The 19,187-nt window shown below is 39.4% G+C and overlaps 3 protein-coding genes and 2 non-coding genes across 7 annotated transcripts in view; 3 read left to right on the forward strand and 2 right to left on the reverse strand.

The window, feature by feature from the left end:
• The first annotated feature begins 821 nt into the window (after positions 1-821).
• LOC114531056 lies at positions 822-2,821 on the forward strand. The gene is made up of 5 exons (XM_028552699.1): positions 822-1,664; positions 1,760-2,099; positions 2,445-2,611; positions 2,750-2,754; positions 2,809-2,821. The coding sequence occupies exons 1-5, from the start codon at positions 843-845 to the stop codon at positions 2,819-2,821; spliced, it is 1,347 nt and encodes a 448-aa protein (XP_028408500.1). The 5' UTR covers positions 822-842.
• Positions 2,713-4,637, forward strand: LOC114531057. The gene is made up of 3 exons (XM_028552700.1): positions 2,713-3,049; positions 3,127-4,379; positions 4,480-4,637. Exons 1-3 carry the CDS (start codon positions 2,823-2,825, stop codon positions 4,635-4,637), a joined length of 1,638 nt encoding a protein of 545 aa, XP_028408501.1. The 5' UTR covers positions 2,713-2,822.
• A 4,427-nt stretch (positions 4,638-9,064) lies between these two features.
• The window catches only part of LOC114531073 (inhibitor of nuclear factor kappa-B kinase subunit beta-like), a 36,591-nt gene continuing 26,468 nt past the window's right edge, over positions 9,065-19,187 (reverse strand). For all 3 annotated transcript variants that reach the window (XM_028552716.1, XM_028552715.1, XM_028552717.1), the window contains exons 23-26: positions 18,578-18,642; positions 11,725-11,772; positions 11,400-11,460; positions 9,065-9,430 (exon numbers count right to left, since the gene is read on the reverse strand). In XM_028552716.1, the coding sequence (XP_028408517.1) occupies positions 9,341-9,430; positions 11,400-11,460; positions 11,725-11,772; positions 18,578-18,642 (264 nt within the window). In that variant the 3' untranslated portion in view covers positions 9,065-9,340. The remainder of the gene's footprint in view (positions 9,431-11,399; positions 11,461-11,724; positions 11,773-18,577; positions 18,643-19,187) is intronic.
• Trnaa-agc lies at positions 18,052-18,124 on the reverse strand. Its single transcript has one exon. It is a non-coding gene; the product is annotated as a tRNA-Ala (tRNA).
• Positions 18,147-18,219, forward strand: Trnaa-agc. The gene has a single exon. It is a non-coding gene; the product is annotated as a tRNA-Ala (tRNA).

Consider the following 19,187-nt stretch of genomic DNA (forward strand, 5'->3'; position numbering starts at 1 on the left):
GGGAAGCTGCGAAGAAGAAAGCGGACCAACATATCCTGCTACACATCGAAGGAAAGGACTGTATTGCACTCGAAGTAAAGTATCACACTCATTGTTACAAAAAATATACCAGATGTGTGGCAAACCATGAAAAAAGCGAGAGAGACGGACAAACTGACAATAAACTATTCGAACGTTCGTTTAACATCTTCAGCGAGGAGTTTATCATGACAAAAATTATCAAAGGTCAAGAGATTTATGATATGACGAGAGTGAAAGACGAGTTCGATAAAACCGTCGCACGGGTTGAAAATTTAGACGCATCAAGCTACAAAACGTTTCGCTTGAAAAGAAGATTGAAAAATACTTTTCCCCAGCTTGTGTTCCATAGTCCCAAAGCGCGACGTCGGAGTGACATTGTGTTCGCAGCATGTTTAGATAGAGGAAGGATTGCAGAGACATTTGTGTCGCAAGAACAGTCATCGGATAGTGAAGAGGAAATACTAGATAATCATAAAACCGAACGAACAGCAGTCCGTACTAATGAAAGATCGTCGTTGAAAGAAATGTATTTCGCTGCATTATCTCTAAGAGAAACCTTTCGTGAATCCGCAGCACAAGATTGGTACAATACGTGGCCACCAGTTGCAGCTGATATCAACTTTACTAATGTGAAAAAGTTAGTTCCTCCAGTTATATTCAATTTTTTTGCTTGGGTAGTCGGGTTTTCTGATGATCCTGAAGTAGCAGAGTATGTAACCTTAGAGGGCGATCGCTCTTTCAAGTTGTTTTCCCTTTGTCAGGATCTGTTATACATTTCCAGTGGCGGTAGAGCACAAACACCAAAATCACTAGCTTTAGCCATGGCTGTAAGACAAATATCGGGTTGTTCCAACTTAGTAACTCTCTTAAACGGCTTTGGTCATTGTGTATCCCTCTCATCAACCATGGCATATGACACCGCATTAGCACAGCTGTCATTGAATAGATCAAATATTATTCCTAAAGGCTTTGTTGCAGAGCGTCATGTTAATGTTGTTTATGACAATATCGATTTTGGGGAAGAAGCTAAAAAACAAACCCACGTCACGAATGGCATCATTATCCAACAGGTTACCTCAGAAAACAACGACGACGACAATATAGAGACAACAGTGATAAAGAAAACCCAACGATCGCTAAAGATGCCTGACGTTACTCTAAAACCTTACAGCATTGGAGTGAAAAAGACTGCTGCATTTAACATTCCTGATGACATCAGAGATTACGGTGAAAATGAGAAAACAAATATTTCACTTAAATCGGATCTAGCATACGTACTTGTAAAAATGTTTCATCACTCCCAAGAAAGTCCCTTTCCCGGATGGACTGGATTCAATACGATGCTTAATGAAACAGAAATACCAAACGAATCAAGAATCGGTTATCTCCCTGTCATTGACAATTCGCCCACTGAATACTCAACTATAAACGCAATCCTCGAAAGTGGTGTTGACATTGCAAATGCCTTGCAACTAGATCATATCGTAATGGTATTTGACGAAGCTGTATACGCGAAGGTGCAACAAGTGAGGTGGAAAAACGAGATGTTTTACAACAAACTGGTCGTGCGATTAGGAGAGTTTCATACAATTATGTCCTTTCTGTCGGCAATATCGAAGCTGTTTGAAGATGCAGGGCTGAAGGTAATGCATGTTAAAAACTACTTTGGAAAATTTACAATACCAAAAATAAATAGTATATAATATAACGACGCATGCAAAATTTCTTCTATATGCAGGATATACTGATCGAATCGGGGATAGTGAATGAGGGATCAATTAAAGGCGTGCTATCTGGTAAACACTACAATAGGTCGGTGTTTTGCCACAAAATCATGCATGAAGCATTACAGCGTCTTCGATTTGATGCCTTTCTGGATAGCTTGGATATCACAGAACAGGAAAAAATTCGGACATGTGTAGGAGTCATGGCAGACGGCTTTCCGACGCAACGATACAAAGAGGAGCTTTTGAGTCAGGAGTTTGAGACGATATGTGATAAATACGATTCATTTGTGGCAGAAACTTCGCAAAAATCAAAGACGTTTGCATTTTGGAGCATTTATCTTAAAATGACAGGTATATGTGAAACTCTTAATAATACAAAAGTTGCAAGTTAAAATTACAGCGAATTGACGAACTGGAGCATTAATACAACTCGCCATTCCGTTTAGAATCAAAGTTTATAAGATTGTGATCAGCAGGCTAGAGTTAACATACTCATGATTCTTTGGCTAAAGCTGTTTTTTACTTCAGCCGTACCATATGAAAACGTAGCGTATTTGTACGTTCCCTGAACACTCGAGTTGCTCCATAAATTAAACAACGAACTGCACAAGAAACGACCTTTGGTCAATATCTTAAGGGCCTCTTTCATTCTCTTTGCTTCGTTTGCACCAAAGTAAATAAAACTTTTTACTGTAGGTATATTGCTGATGTTCGTCCGTGCAACGCGAAAGATCGATTGGGAGCTCCATTTATCTACATTCAGACAAATGCTTCCTTGGTTTTTTGTGTGTAATAAGACTAATTATGCAAGATATGGAACAGCTTACTGGTTGGAAATGACGTCTTTGCATGAAAAAATCCAGGTATATAGTGTACATCAAGCTTTTTTATGCGGAACATTTATGTAGAACTAGTATGTAAACATATACAATAAAACCACTTAATACTTTCTTGTCCACTCACATATTTTCTGTTGATTGCTTGTCGCTTCCCGCATTCAGGCAAGGTATGTGTAAATGTAACTATGCATACAATTAATACCGTTCATCTGAATTTTCAGGAATTCGACTTGAAATGTCAAAAAATTTTGCCATTCAGCGTCAAAGTCATCATGGCTTCGCCGCAGTTGCATGCGATCAAACTATAGAGCAGACAGTAAACCGTGATGCAAAAACTAAGGGAGGCTTGATTGGTTTCACATTGAATCGTGGTGCAGTGCATCGATGGCTTCTTTCACAATCACAGAGAGCAGCAATAACCAGCCAATGCAAGAGCTTAGCAGGAATGGAGTACAAACCAAGGTATGACCAAACAATATTCGCGAATAAACGAATATTTTTAGTACTTAAATGGTTGCGAATTCAACTGTTTCTTTTAGAAAACGTAAAGACCTCGATCCCACTAAATGCGATCGCTACGAGAAGTCGGTAGAAAGTGTGATAACCACCGTTTCAAATATGTTACAACCGTTTGATGCAGAGCAGGAGAGCTTAGTATCGTTAGCAAGTGGATTTGTCATTGATGACAATGTTGCCAAAAGTTTACTTGGAGCAGAACAGAGTGGAGAAGATCAATTTCAAGATTTTGTTAAAAACAATCTCGCTATTGAAACGCCAGATATTTTCCAAACAATTAAGAAGAACAAGCTTCCCTCTATCCAGAAAACTAAAACAGGGATAAAAAACAGTGGCGGAAAAGAAACTGGACTCAAAATGAGTAGAAACTTGTTTGCAAAGCTTTTACTTGTTGCAAAAAGCCGGGACGTTGATATGCAAAATATCTTGTCTTATTGCCTTGGTGCATATCCCTTGTCACTTGCCTCCGTAAGTGGTAGTTTTTTAAAGACAGCAAAATCAAAATTGGCGGAGATACTGGAACGAGAAGGCGAAAACCCACATGTGGATCAAACAGACATCCCTCATGATAACGCACTCATTGTAGACGCCATGGCTGTTGTGCAGTGCTTGAAAGGAAACTGGAAAACATTTGGGGATTTTGCGGATTCAGTTTTCCGTTTCCTCATAAAATTAGCTCACGATTGTCGTGCATTAAGACTAGATTTTGTCGCTGACAGGTATCTTGCTCTAAGTATCAAGAACACTGAGCGAGTAAGACGCGCTACAGAAGGAGTTCAACGAGTACACATATATAGCCAAGAGCAGAACATTCCTAAGCAGTGGAAAAAATTTCTGAGCTCTGGAGAAAACAAAGAAGCGTTGCTCGAATTCTTCATCAAACATTGGAAATCATATAAGTCATCCAAGCTTGCTTCTGTCTCTGTTCTGTACGCAACATCTAAGGATAAATGTTACATATACCGTCCCGGTCGAAATGGAGATGACCCTGTTAGAACAGCCTCGTTTCCACCACTTGATAGCAACCATGAGGAGGCAGATACTCGCCTATTGTTGCATGCCAAGCATGCCGCAAGCACGTATGACACAGTAATAATCAGAAGTCCTGACACTGACGTTCTCGTTCTTTGCACTGCCATGCAACATGTGATTGAGAAGGATATTTACATGATGACGGGCTCAGGAAATAAATTTCGCTGTATTCATATAAACACAATTTGCGAAAAACTTGGTGAAGACACATGCAAATGTCTGCTAGGTTTTCATGCATTTTCAGGTATTGTGCAACATTGTTGACAGCATGCTTTTTTAAAAAACGAAGTGAATTTCAAGCAATTAATGTTTAACAGATTTAAAATATTTAAATAACTGTATAGGCTGTGATTCCACAAGCTCATTTCATGGAAAGGGAAAAGTTAAAGTTTGGAAAACGTTATCTGAAAATCCAGAATTTACAGAAACTTTTGGCATGCTGGGCAACATGTTTCCACCATCTGACCTCATAGTCAGCCAACTCCACCGGTTGTGTGTTTGATGTATGGCGATAAGATTGCTGTTAATACTGATGAATGCAGATATAACCTCTTCAAATCAGGGAAATATTCAGATGATGTGTTACCACCAAATTCTGATTGTCTCTTGAAACACATTGAGAGAGCTAATTATCAAACAGCTGTGTGGAATCAGTCTCTGTCATCTCATATGAATATATTCCATCTCCTGATGGGAATGGGTGGATATTAGATGGCGAATATAAGATCTTGTGGATGACACTTCCTGCCGCACCAGATTCCCTCCTTGAAATTGTGAAGTGCACATGTAAGAAAGGATGTACAAGCCAAAGATGTTCTTGCTTTAAAGCTCAACTGAAATGCAGTGACTTGTGTTCTTGTGAAAGCTGTAGCAATACGGTAGAAGTGGATGAGGATAGAAGCACATCAGAAGATGATTGCGATCTCTTTGATGACAATGATGATGTCAGTGATGATGACGAGTTACTAAGTATGTAATCATTGAAAGGAAGTTTCAAAATATTCTCCAGTCTCCACCAAGTAAGTAAACGATTAGGCATACATCTATCTTTAATCCAAAAACTTTAAAAACGTATAAATTGACGAAACCAGCCATAAATTGATGAAAAGTAACTAAAATTGTACAGTATCGCCCTTAAAACCTGCGCCATGTTGACATTCTGAGCCGTTGTACCAGGGATTTTTTTCAGCGGAATGTGACAAACTTCATTTAAACATTAACGAAAGTTTAATGAAAAATGGCGGCGAACGATTGCGAAATGTGTTGATTTCGTGAAACTTTGGCGGTGTTGTACTAAAAAACTGCAGGTTTGTGAAAATTACAACAAGTGAATTTGAATTTTACGCATAATAATCTACAGACTTTGCTTGTCAAAAAGTATTCCCCGTGAGGGGGGAACAAAACTTGTTTTTAAGCGACTTTTTGACCGACAGAATATGGCCTATATTTTTGAGTGACAAAAAATATAGCGAAAAGCAGCGTGAGGGTATGTTAAAGAATTTTTATAAGTTTATGATTGTTCGAGATCCATTGGAACGGCTTCTGTCTGCTTGGAAGAACAAATTACAAGGAAAGATAGTTGCAAGCCCATGGCTGGAAACAGTTGTCACTCATGTCAGAGCATATCGACATTATTCCGCAAATACAGATTCCAAAGTACACAATGTAACTTTCCACGAGTATATACGCTACCTCATTGACGAATTGCCGCTTGATTTAAATGAACATTTTCAACAATTCAACATTATGTGCAGTCCGTGCGATGTTCACTACGATTTCATCGGTCTGATTGATAATCTTCAAAGAGACGTGAATTACTTAACAAAACAAATCAAACTAAATAGAAAAACGCACTTTATTCAGCAGGAATCTAACGTACCGCAAATGAGAACAAAGAATTTAACAGCGAGTTATTTTAAAAGCCTTCCAAAATATCTTTTTGATAAACTTGTGAATCTTTACAAACTTGATCATGAGTTGTTTGGCTTCCCGTTACCGACGTACGAAACATTGGATAAACGGCTTTAATAAATATAACAGAATAAAAAGTCCTCAGATGGGAAATTTTAGTTGAACTTAAGGTGGCTTCCTACGGAATTTTCCAAGTCAGTAATGATGCAGAAAGATAATTCCGGCAAATACGGGTAGTGTCGCAGCTCCTCGCAAGAATGATTTTCATTGGCTGAACTTTACAATACATTTCTGTTTCAACCAATAGCACAGCTTCGTTTTTTAAAAAGCATAAAAAAGCATTATCCAATCCGACGAAAGCTTCCGAGAACTGCGACATGTCCCGCAAATATTATCTTAAACAGTAGCGAAGGCAGCCTGACCTTTTTTTCCCGCTATGTAAATTTTCAGTTGTTCTAATTATTCATGTTTTCGAAAATTTTTTGTTTTCACAGTAAATAAATACGAAAATATTAGCATAGCAGGACAAATCGTCAGGCTGGCTACCCTACTGCCTTTAAAGTCTCTCCTAAATAAAAAATTTGATCACGAACATGTTACAGCTTGCACTTGTTTTACAACATGTTTATTGCAAATTATTTACATTTACAATTTATTAATAATAAAAGAGATTATGCGCCGATGCCTCCACAGTCTCAATCGATAAAGTTGACATCGTCGCCGCATTGCTTGGAATGTTCTCCTGATGCAATTTATACCTACTTAATTAATATGCATATGCAGGTAGTTTATTCAGAAGCAAAATTCTTCAATTAAAGCCCAAAGGAAGTTAATTTTCAATGGTTTTAGGCCCAACTCTCTTAAAATATTTTGACTAATATTTTTTATCAGCCTCCTATTTGCTCATTTTTTCACCATCTAGTAATTCGCAGCGATACAATGGCGCGCCAAAGTTGGATTACCTTTTTTGATACACCCCGTATTATATCATATGATATCATACTGCATCATATCATATATCATATAACATCATAATGTATCATATGGTATCATACTTTATTATATGTCTATAGAGATTTATGCACAGCAGAATGATGAAATAAAAATCGTATTTCACGGTGTAAATAAATTTCATGCAATTTGATTGGACGTACGATGTTTTTCACGTGTGAAAAAATGCCATACACGGCTTTTGATTGGACGTACGATATTCTTCACACGTGAAAAATTGTCGTATGTCATTTTTGCGGCAATTTGTTTACATTTTCTTTCAAGATGGCGTCGAAATATAGGAGTGAGATTCAAAACATAATGCTCATATTCAAGATATTTTTACATTCAGCACATCTCAAATCTTTCGGAAAGAATGTCTAACTTCTATTGAACAAAATTACAAAGAAACTGAACGGTAATAAATATGTTTTCATGCATAAAGTTTCGATTTTGTTGTTCGCTGTGTTTTTGTATATTAAAAGCGTGTCGTTGTCAAATTGATCTCTATACACATTTAATAAACAAATTACTTCATGGTTGGCTCGTTTGTACGATTTTTATTATGCACTCGTTGCGAAGGATCGCAAACTCACTCGTTCGCTGCGCTCACTCGTTCGTATTGCGATCCTTCACAACTCGTGCATAAAAATCGCCGCACTCGCCAACCATGAAGTAATCTCTATATATCATATAGCATCATAATGTATAATATAGTATCATACTATATCATATCGTATCATATAGCATAATATCGTGTCATACAGCATCATAAGGCATCATACTGTATCATGATGCATGTACAATAATTATTGTGGCCACTTTCTGTATTGCAGAATTGAGGTTATTTTACGATCTACGACGCGGTTATCAGACCTTGTTCGACGTTGCTAGTCAAAGATTTTGCTGAAATAAGCTACGGGAAATTAATTATTCTCCCAGGACTTTGAAACATTCATACAAACATTGCAATGTCGCTGTCAATGCTATCGACTATATTGAGTAAACTCGAGTTAGTGCGTTACTGTGCGTACATTTTTATAATTATAATAGGCTTCAATCCGCCAATTTCAATTATTCTTGCTTCCTTTATAACGGTTCTTGTTGTAAATTGCAAACATTTACTTTGTAATAACAATTCTTAATAAAAGGCAACATGAAATGGGCGTTTATGGGCCGTTAACATTACGGAAAACATTTTGTGCTGTAGGCCTCTCGAGCCGCGCATTTTTCATTCGGTAACGTCAGCAGTATTGCTAACTGCAATTCTGTAAAAATAACTAGTAAGCTCCCGAAATATCTAAAGATTTCCTAAAAAATCCCGATCTCCCTGCCCATAGCTTCTAGTCCTCTCGTAATGATTAATCTGGCCTCTGGGATTATATGAAATCTTGTGCGTCAATGTTTAAGGCCGAAATGCTATACCACTTATTAACCGAATTTGAGGTCCGTACTAGAAAAATATTAGACCTCGGTCTTTTATGTACACGGACCTCGCTATCGCTCGGTCTGTACATAAAAGACCGAGGTCTGATATTTTTCCAGTACGGACCGAACGTATTCGGTTAATAAGGGATTTATTATATAGCATACAGTATTTAGTTTATTTATTTATACAATGCGCTGCAGCATTCTTGCCGGCTCTTTCGCCAGCCAGTCGCCAAGCAAGCACTGAAGTAGCTTCCAAAACTTTGTTTTTTACTCGTTAAATAAGAATGATACAGTAATACAAACAAAAATCAAAGATGAACAAATATAATATTCACATGTACCAAATAATGTTCTTCTTCGTCCATTCTCCGTCGATATTTTTCGTGTCAAAAGTAAAAGTGCAAGCTTGTTTTTGTTCAAAAATATGAGAGTTGGACCGTTACTACGGCAACGGTCTAATACTGTGGGATTCCAGACCGGCAAAGAACCAATCAGCGCACGCCATTTAGTCACAAGACCGCGTGCCATATAAAATAAGTTAACAAACCTACTGTGGCGTTAAATTGACAATACAATGTTATTCAAATGATATGTGTATTTTTTTTATTGTTCTTTGCCTGGCACTAACGATTGTTCATTACATGCTATTGTTCTTTCAATCGCACATTTGAAGTTTGAACTTCAAAATATGGTATAAATTACAGAAGTGTTTTATTGAACTTCCATTATGCACAAATGACATTTGATTGTTGTCATTGAAATTAGGGACGCGCTATTAAATATACAAAACACGTTATTCATCACCCTTTTTCCTTTGATGAAGGGCAAATGCTGTATCAACTAATTACAGTTAAAATGAAGTGAAAAGATGTTTTATTTTTTGTCTGTTAGAAAGCGCGGATCTTCAGTACTTTTGACGGTATCTTCCGAATCACTGACATTACAGAATGACCAGTCAAGTTCCTAGAAGCAATAGGTAAAAAACTATCAATTTAACTGAACATATAGCGCAACGTGAAACTCGCATTATTAAAGATTGTGCATGACATTTGTTACCCCAACACGCAAAGCAAGTTACACCTCCATTTAATCGTAATTGTCGTGAACAAGTCATTTTCACCGATGAGAAATAGTCCGGATGTAATTTTGTGTTTATTTCTGTATTTAAATCGGTCAATATTGATTGCACACACATAGAAAATTCTATCACATCAGCCACCTTGACAGGTCACTGACGATTAAATGGAAACCATGCAGGCCTTGTATCTTGAACTGGTAATGGTAGATCTCACAACAGAATACTAGTTTTTAATGTTTTGCAATTAAAGAAACGTTACACAAAGGTTATACCAAACAGCAGGGAATTTTTTATTAAAATCGGTCGACTAAAAAATCGCGTCGTGTTTGCCTGGCTTAAAACAGAAAAAGGACTTTGCAGATGCGTTTGTCGCTATTCGCCGTTGGTTAAGGGATTGAGATAAAGTGCGGATGCGGACTGACAAAAAGAATAAAATGCGGATTGCGGACAAAAAGAATAAAATGCGGATTGCGGACAAAAAGAATAAAATGCGGATAAAGGAACAAATGGGAAACTTAAGTGCAGATTGCCCGTTAAAAGACTAGCGTAACCGTCGCATCTCACGAAAAAAAGGTGTGGCATAGACTATAAAGACCAAAAAGGTAACGCGTTAACGATCGTGAGAGCAATATAGCAATATAGGACGTTTGGTTGAAAAACAAAAATACACTGTGCTTTCAAGCTAGCGAAGAAAAGCGGATCTTTATCAGATAAGCTGCGCTCAACAGTTGAAACCTGGTGAACACATGTATCCCCCTCCCACGATTTAACAATCGTTTCAAGAATGCCTAGGAGCCTTCGTCTCCCCTCTGGCGAAATTAGAAACAAAGAAGGAAATGTTTCCATGCAAACAAGAACTGTGTTTGTTTAAAACACCCGTATTTTGCTCCGAATATGTTGTTTATACCATCATGGGTTATTCCACTGTTGATTCCAGAACATATCATATTCCTACGTCAATTTGGAGCTCAAGTGTGAAGTTTCAACTGCATACAATATATTGAGTTTATGTAAACAAGAACTGTGTTTGTTTAAAAACAGCCGTATTTTGCTTCGAATATGTTGTCGATACCATCATGGGTTATCACACTGTTGATTCGAGAACATCTATTATCAAATAACATGTATATAACGCGTGTTCTGATTGGTTGAAGCCCGTGTTTGGATCAGGCCATCCAAACACGGAAATTTCGCGGGAATTTAAAAACAAATTTATTATGGTTTGTTATTTTATAAAACAATTACTTAATGGTTTCCGTGTTTGGATGATCTGATCCAAACACTTGGGAATGTTGCTCGAGTTAAGAAAAGCTCGCAAAACACTCGCCTTCGGCTCGTGTTTCGCGCGCTTTTCTTAACTCTCGCAACATTCCCGCGTGTTTGGATCAGGCTATCCAAACACGGAAACTAGTAAGTAATTGTATATTCCTACATCAAGCGTGAAGTTTCAATGTCTCATTAGTGACATAATATTGAATTCTAGTTTAATGATTTTGTGAGGTTAAATGTTGAATTTTTTGTGTTATGCTGATAATTTGCGCTACTCTCACACTGAACGAACTCCAGCTTCATTTACATTGTACAGCCAAATACATAATATGGTTTTTGTTCTTTTATCCGCATTTTATTCTTTTTGTCCGTCCGTCCGGATCCGCACTTTATCCCAACTCCAAATTCCTTGAACCTATTAAACTTTAAGTTTAACTGTCTTAAGACAATGTTATTGTACCTCTATCACTTACAGTGCATGCACAATCTTTGTCGCATAAATTTACTACAAAAATATGCATGGAGTAGAATTTTAAGTAGAACACTAATTTGTAAAACGAAATATCAAGCTACATATTTTAATACCTCGATTTGATTCTTAAATATTTCTTGCTTATGTCGAACATCATTCAAATTATCTTTAAGTCTAAAAGGGAACGTTAATCAGTTCGCATAAATATATTTTAACGATTTTTCATTAGTATTTACAGCCAGGAGCCAGTTGTATAAAAACCTTTAACTACACTTAACATAGTTAAATCCTAGTTAACTCAGAAATACACAACTCTGATTGGCCGATTCTGTCCTTAACTACAGTTATAAAAGTTAACTAGTCTTTTATACAACTGGCCCCACATGGGTTTTAAACGTTCTTGGAGGTGCTTGTGAACAATGATACTTATAGACAAACCTTAATAGAATTTCTTGACTCTGTTTAACAATTTCAATTCCTGGTGATCTAGAAACAACAATAGAATTTCAAGGTAAAGTTAAATAGTCTTCACAACTGGCCCCAGAACGGTGAACTTAGTTTTGAATAACATTTCGCGTGCAATTGTTAATTGCATTTCACTACACAAATGTTTCTTAATCAAAAGTGCGAATTATGAATATATATTTAGCTACGATGCATGTATGAAGAAATACACTTCCATTTTCAAGGTGTTGTACTGTAGACTAAAGTTATACTGGTGACCATGCATTCATGGTTGGAAAAAAGCCTGTTATTTTAGCCAATATAACCATGCAGGGAGCAGCGTGGCAGCGTCTTCAAACAACAAGGCATCAATTGTGGTATAACAACTGCCTAAAATAGGCAAAACACTTCTCGACGTTTCGACCTGAGGGCCTTCGTCAGGAGAGTTAGTATGGACGAAGGCCCTCAGGTCAAAACGTCGAGAAGTGTTTTGTCTATCTTATAGGCAGTTGTTATACCACATTTGATGCTATATTATTTTAACCTATTACTGTGGTTGAGCAAGAATTCTGCCAGACAGCACAAGAATATTGTTCGCCTAAATTCTGAATGCGATGCTCTGTTGGGGGAGGAGACTGTCAGAAAATGCCTCAAACATCAAGGATGGTTTTAGGACAACCGCCGCGAGATGAGTAGTATGTATCAATTGTATGTTCCTTTTTTCTTAGTTCTGTTCTTAAACATCCCATTGACGTTTGATAGCTAAATATTAGCGTACTATCTCATCAGAAAATCATTGCTAGGGTTATATTTTACTGACGTTTTCTTACCGTTATGTTTATATATGTAATTATACTGAGTCGAAAAATATTAAACTTCATATCGCCTATTTGGACCACAGCGTTTGCAGAAGCACTTAACGCCTTAGTCGATTCCAAAATAGCTAAATCCCAACTAAAATTGCCAACTAAATACTGTGACAATAGATCTATAAATAGAACGGACATGCGAGGCAATTAAGGAGGAATCAGACAGAGCGATTGTAAGATATGTAACGGTGTATAGAACCGGATTAAATAAATATAAATATAAGGAAATACAAAACTGTGACAGTGGTGGCAGCGGGAAACTAAGACGGCTAATGGCAAACAAACGAGAATATCGACTAGATCTTACATTTGATGGCGAAATCGCAGAGGATTTCGAACAATTTTGGCATCATTACGAATTGACGGCCCGTCAAAATATTGCAGCGAAACTATGGTCTGATGAGGACGATGCCCCCAAGTTAATCGCGATTGAGAAGCAGCTGCGTGGTAAGGCCGCTTTGTTTGTCCGAGGACTACCGGACGAGAGTAAAGCTACAATAAGAGCCCTTCACAGCGCACTGACGAAAAAATATGTGAACCCACGAGCGATTCAAAGCTATGCCTTGGCATTCGATCAAGCAACGCAACAACCCCGCGAAGAATTAGACGACTTTCTTCGTCGCTTACAACGTATGGTTCGCTTAGGATTTCCCAATAGTACGGAGAATGACGCGAGGTTAACTCGGCGATTTATTTCGGGGATAAATAGCGAAACTGTTCGTTTCCGCCTACTTGAAAAGGGGTTCTACAAACAAGACGGCACGTGCGAATCACCCGAGACAGTACTTGTGGCGGCTCAAGAACTTTTCATCAATTCTTCAAACAAGTGGTGATTCTCCCAGTATCTGCGCTATGCGAGAGGAAAATAGTGTTCTACGGCAGAAATTGGCCGAGTTGGAAAAGAAAGTCGACAACCTTCAAGTAACTAAAACATCGGATCGTAGTTCCCGGGGTCGTTTCTCCGGTCGAAACAAGCGTAGTCGTTGTTGGTATCCCCCCTGTGGAAAAGAACACCCTGGTGGATGGAGAGAATGTCGACTTCGGAAACGTAATGAGCCGGATTGGCAGCCATCGCCACCAGGTAAAAACCGTACTCCCCCTGCGGCTCGCGCGGCCCAGGGTCAGGATTCGGATGAATCCGACTATTTAAACTAATGAGGCCTGGCTGGGTGGGGCCTGACCAGTACTGGGATAAAGGATATTATCAGTTTTTAAGAATAAACAAGGTTAATAAACAGAAATTACAGGCATATGATCAAGAGTATATCCCGAAGTGTTGTGCTGGAGAACTTTGTAAGTCTCCATTTGTTCGAGTGACATTGGGTAACAATACTGTCAGTGCCTTATGGGACAGCGGTAGTGACCTCAGCCTGATAGCTGCGGATAAAATAAAAGAAGGGGTGAAATTAACACTAATAATGCAAAATGAGACACCTGGGTTATCACACTGTTGATTCGAGAACATCTATTATAAAATAACATGTATATAACGCGTGTTCTGATTGGTTGAAGCCCGTGGCACCAAGGTAAATTGATCCTAACAGTAAAAATTGGCAATACTATGGTCAAACAGCATACATTTTATGTAGTACAAGGGTTAATAGTACCCTACTTGTTAGGTGCCGACTTTCAAGCCAGGTTAGGTGAATATGTAATGGATTGGCGTAGTCGAGAACTGCGATTAGAGGATGGTAGTTGTTGTACCTTTTACCACAATTACCAGTCCAGTTCAGCAGCAGTAGAACTTCCACCTGTTGGTTAGACCGGCTGAAACGATTGAACTTGCTGCTGGGACAGAGACAGCAGTTCTATGTAACTTAGACAAGCCATTGTCTTGCAACGAAGTTTTGATTGAACCCATAACCCAGCGAACTGAATTAGTGGGGGTGTGTAGAATAGTAACACGTCCCAAGACACCTCACCAAGTGGTATTAAGAGTTGCAAACTTAGATTCCCAAGTGCAAACATTGTATCAGAACCAAAAAATTGCATGGGCTAACCCAAGTTTTGAAGTTGGTTTTCAAAATCGGGATCGTGAGTCGGAATCTGGCACAAGAAAAATGCACTATAACACTGATGAGACGCTCGATACAAATCATAAACAAACACTTGACAACTTACTACAACAAAATAGCGATATCTTTTATATTGAGGGCGACCAACTGGGGTCTGTAAGGTTAGTTCAGCATGAAATACCCTTACAACCTAATGCGGTACCAGTAGCGCAACGGCCTAGGAGACTGTCGCCGTCGGAACGAGAAGAAGTACGAGAGGAAATCGAGTATCTACTGGACCAAGGGTTGATCGAGACCTCGACGAGTCCGTGGGCTAGTCCGATAGTAATAGCGAGACGAAAGAACGGACGACTACGGCTGGCAATAGATTATCGTCGCCTCAATAGTTTAACGGTTAATAGTCATTATCCTCTACCTGTGATTGATGACCTCCTGGATCGGTTAAGTAATGCCAAGTTCCTTTCAACCCTGGATGCCAAGTCTGGATATTGGCAAATGCCTCTTCGTGAGGATGGCTGCTTTAAAACAGCGTTTGTAACACCCGACGGACAGTATTAGTGGACGGGACGGGGAACTCCCTTCGGGCTGTCTGGTGCGCCGGGCAGCTTTCAGAGATTAATGACAGCTATTTTAGGAGAACTTTCGTGGAATAGTGCTTTAGCTTACTTGGACGACGTTATCGTTTGGAGTGTTACCTGGGAGGAGCACCTGAATAGACTTAGGGATGTCTTTGATAAATTTCGAAAGGCGGGAATGAAACTCAATGCAGAAAAATGCTACTTTGGACAGCGACGAATTGAATTTTTGGGACATGTGATTTCAGCGAAAGGGTTGGAGATAGATACTGCACGCGTCGCGGATTTACAGAACATCACACGACCGACAACAGTAACAGAATTGAGAAAGGCCATTGGTGCATTTTCTTATCTTCAACGCTATATCCCTGGATTTTCTGACATAGCTAAACCACTGTACAAGTTGGTAGAAGGCAAGAAGAACACCGAGTTAAAGTGGACGAAGAAACATGATGAAGCATTCTTGGAACTCAAAAGACGGGTAACTGAAGCGCCGTGTCTAAAATTACCAGATTTCACAAAACCTTTTTGGCTAACAACAGATGCAAGCAACGTTGGCATAGGTAGCCAATTGTCGCAAATGGAAAATGGCGTTCTACGACCTGTTGCGTTCTATTCAAGGACACTGAGAAAGCACGAACAAAACTACACAACGACAAGCAAGGAACTGTTAGCGGTAGTTGAAAGCATTAAGAAGTTTCGAATCTACCTGCAGAACCCCTTTACGTTGATAACAGATCATCGGGCAATTCGTTGGTTAAATACATCTCTAGATCCTGAGAAAGAAAATGGTCGACTTGGTCGTTGGATTAGTTACCTGCAGAGTTATCGGTTTACGGTCGTGCATAAACCCGGCACATCCGGTGAATTGTCGATGGCTGATTATCTGTCTCGGGCCCAGTCCGCCCCCATTACCGCCGCAGTAAACCAAGCGGAAGCAGATGGAATGGCAAACATTACGTCCATCTTCAGTCCAGACGAGTTTCTACGAGCACAGAAAGATGATTTGGCAATTCAGCTGGTGAAATGGGCGTTGCTAAGTAATACAGAACTAGGGGAAGATGTCAAAGGGGAAGCACAATTACTGTGGAGACAAAGAACAAAACTTCACGTCGGTACCGATGGGATTTTGAGAATATGGAACTATACGGGGCGCTCAACAAAATCTTCACCCTTGGGAAAGAAGGCATGGCAGCAGGTTATAATTCCCAAAAGTCTTCGCCGTGAATTCTTACGGCTAGTTCATGATGCGCCAATTTCAGGGCATTTTGGACGAGATCGAACATTGGAAAGAGTTCGCCAGACAGCGTATTGGCCATCGGTAGTCGATGATGTAAGCAATTATTGCCTTGGATGCCCAAAATGTCAGTTACGGAAACGCCCAAAGCATGTCCCACGCGCGCCATTGCAAGCCACAGACATTCCTAAAAGGCCATTATCAAAGATTTCTTGCGACTTCGTGGGTCCGTATCCAGAAACACCTGACGGGTACAAATATGTCTTGCAAATTCAGGATATTCTATCACGCTATGTATTGTTCGTCCCTACAAAGGATGCTACTGCTATGACAGCAGCAAAGGCATTAATTCAGAATTGGGTTGGAGTATTTGATATCCCCCAATCCTTACAGTCGGATAACGGCCCACACTTTGCGTCAACCGTGTTAAAAACTGTCTGTGAACAACTTGGAATCCAACAAATTTTCAGCAGTCCGTGGCACCCACAGTCTCAGGGGCAGGTAGAGCGACAAAATGATACACTAAACAACTGCTTGGCAGCATTGGTGTCAGACCATCCGGATTCGTGGCCCTCTATGCTTCCCATGGTGGCTTATGCGTTTAACTCGGGGGAATCAGCGACAACAAAACTAAGTCCCTTCGAACTGTTGTTCAAGCAAAAGCCGAATCGACCCGAATCATTTTTATTACCCCCGGAAGAGAAGGGAGATAACGACGGAGACTATAAACCGAACGGACCAACGGAACAAGAAAAGCTAGCCAAGTCGGTGCGGGACAACACTAAAACGTGGAACAGAATAATAGTAAGAACGAGAAGAAAGATTAAGGAAGCACAATCGAAACGATCAGTGAAGAAGCGAGTCCATCATAAAGGCTATAAATTGAATGATTTAGTGATGAAGAAAAATCACCAAACGTCAGGCGGGAAGCTGCGTAATTACTTTCTCGGTCCATACGTAGTGGTGGGACAAACGGGACCAGTGACGTACAAGATTAATGACGCAGCAAACGCAGGTGCTAAGGTAGAAATACGGCATTATAATGAGTTGTTACCGTGGAGACGACAAACCCTACATCATGAAAGACAGCAGGAAGACGATGAGATGGAGGTAGTTCAACCCGAAGACATACAGCCGAGACGCTCAAGTAGAACAAGACGTCAAACGCAGTTTATCCAATTACAGGGGAACCAGAAATCCTACCAATACCGTGAACCCTTGGACAGTATCGCGGAAGAACATGATGACGGTTAGATAAACATATACATAGATAGATATTGATATTACGTTGAACTGCATAGGGGGGAAGGGTGTGACAGTAGATCTATAAATAGAACGGACATGCGAGGCAATTAAGGAGGAATCAGACAGAGCGATTGTAAGATATGTAACGGTGTATAGAACCGGATTAAATAAATATAAATATAAGGAAATACAAAACTGTGACAATACGCCCACTCAATTTATTGACCCAAAATTAGATACACAAACTGTGCGGATATACTGAAGTAGTATAAAGAGGATTATTATAGTGATAATGCAAAGACTCAGGTGTGTATATTAAATGTGTATGTGATGTTGCTACTCTGAGTCACCGGTGAACCGGGCAAGCTGAAAAATTAGCTTGACCACGGTGGGAATCGAACCCGCGACTTTTGGTTTGCTAGTCCAATGCTCTTCCAACTGAGCTACAGGGTCAACTGGTTGATATTTCGGAACTGAACTTGTAGCTCAGTTGGAAGAGCATTGGACTAGCAAACCAAAAGTCGCGGGTTCGATTCCCACCGTGGTCAAGCTAATTTTTCAGCTTGCCCGGTTGGTGACTAGCTCAGAGTAGCAACATCACATATACATTTAAGTATTATTATAGTTTTATTTAATGTTAAGAGTCCATTAGGACGGAAGACCTGTTGATTTTCCAGTCATGGTTTCGTATCCTTTGTTGATGTCTGTGTAGTGTGTACGTGTGCATCGTTATATGTTTGTGAATGCCGCAAATTATTAAGGGCCTCTTTACATGAAGCGAGTTATCCCGGCTATAGGCGAGGTGACAACTGCGTATAATGAACGACTAATCAGTTTATGCCTTTGATGTGATGCGCTTTTTACTTCGCCTAGCTGGGATGTAAGCAGGCCCTAAGTATCAAATACCTTCTCTTTGGTTTGACAAAAGGTCTTTGCTGAGTTCCTTGATCTTGAGTAACGTTTCCCGCATCCTGTGAATGTAAATTCCAATTTTAATGTATATAGATTACTGATTTTTAGACAAAAATATTTGCGGAAAAAAATAAATATCCGCCAACTTGTTCATGAAAAGCCCCGTTTACACGACACTCGATTTATCGGCACGACACGGCTAAAATAAGTATCTGTGCCATTTCATCCGTGCCCGCAGCCCTTGTTTTGTCTGAACACTGATCAAATTGGGCACGGGTCCCCATTTTAGCCGTGCAGTCCCGTGCTAATAAATTAAATGTTTCAAAAATCAGAACGACTGACATGCATGCTATGACATTGCAATATTGTTATTTGAGATACGTGACGTTTTACAACCAAAAACTACACATGCTGGCTCGGAATTTGAAACTCGAAAAATACCCAGGTAACTGATGGACACCGCGGAAATTGATAAGACTTGGCCGCAATTCTCAATACTTATATATAGGCTTCAAACTTGCATAGTGAGATAAAAGATTTATAAATACCAATAAAATATTTCACAACAGATAATCAGGCATCGCAGCTAATCTGCTTTCATAAA

The sequence above is a fragment of the Dendronephthya gigantea genome, unplaced genomic scaffold (genome assembly GCF_004324835.1).
Source record: "Dendronephthya gigantea isolate DGI-Jeju-01 unplaced genomic scaffold, DenGig_1.0 000068F, whole genome shotgun sequence".
NCBI classification, from domain to species: domain Eukaryota; kingdom Metazoa; phylum Cnidaria; class Anthozoa; order Malacalcyonacea; family Nephtheidae; genus Dendronephthya; species Dendronephthya gigantea.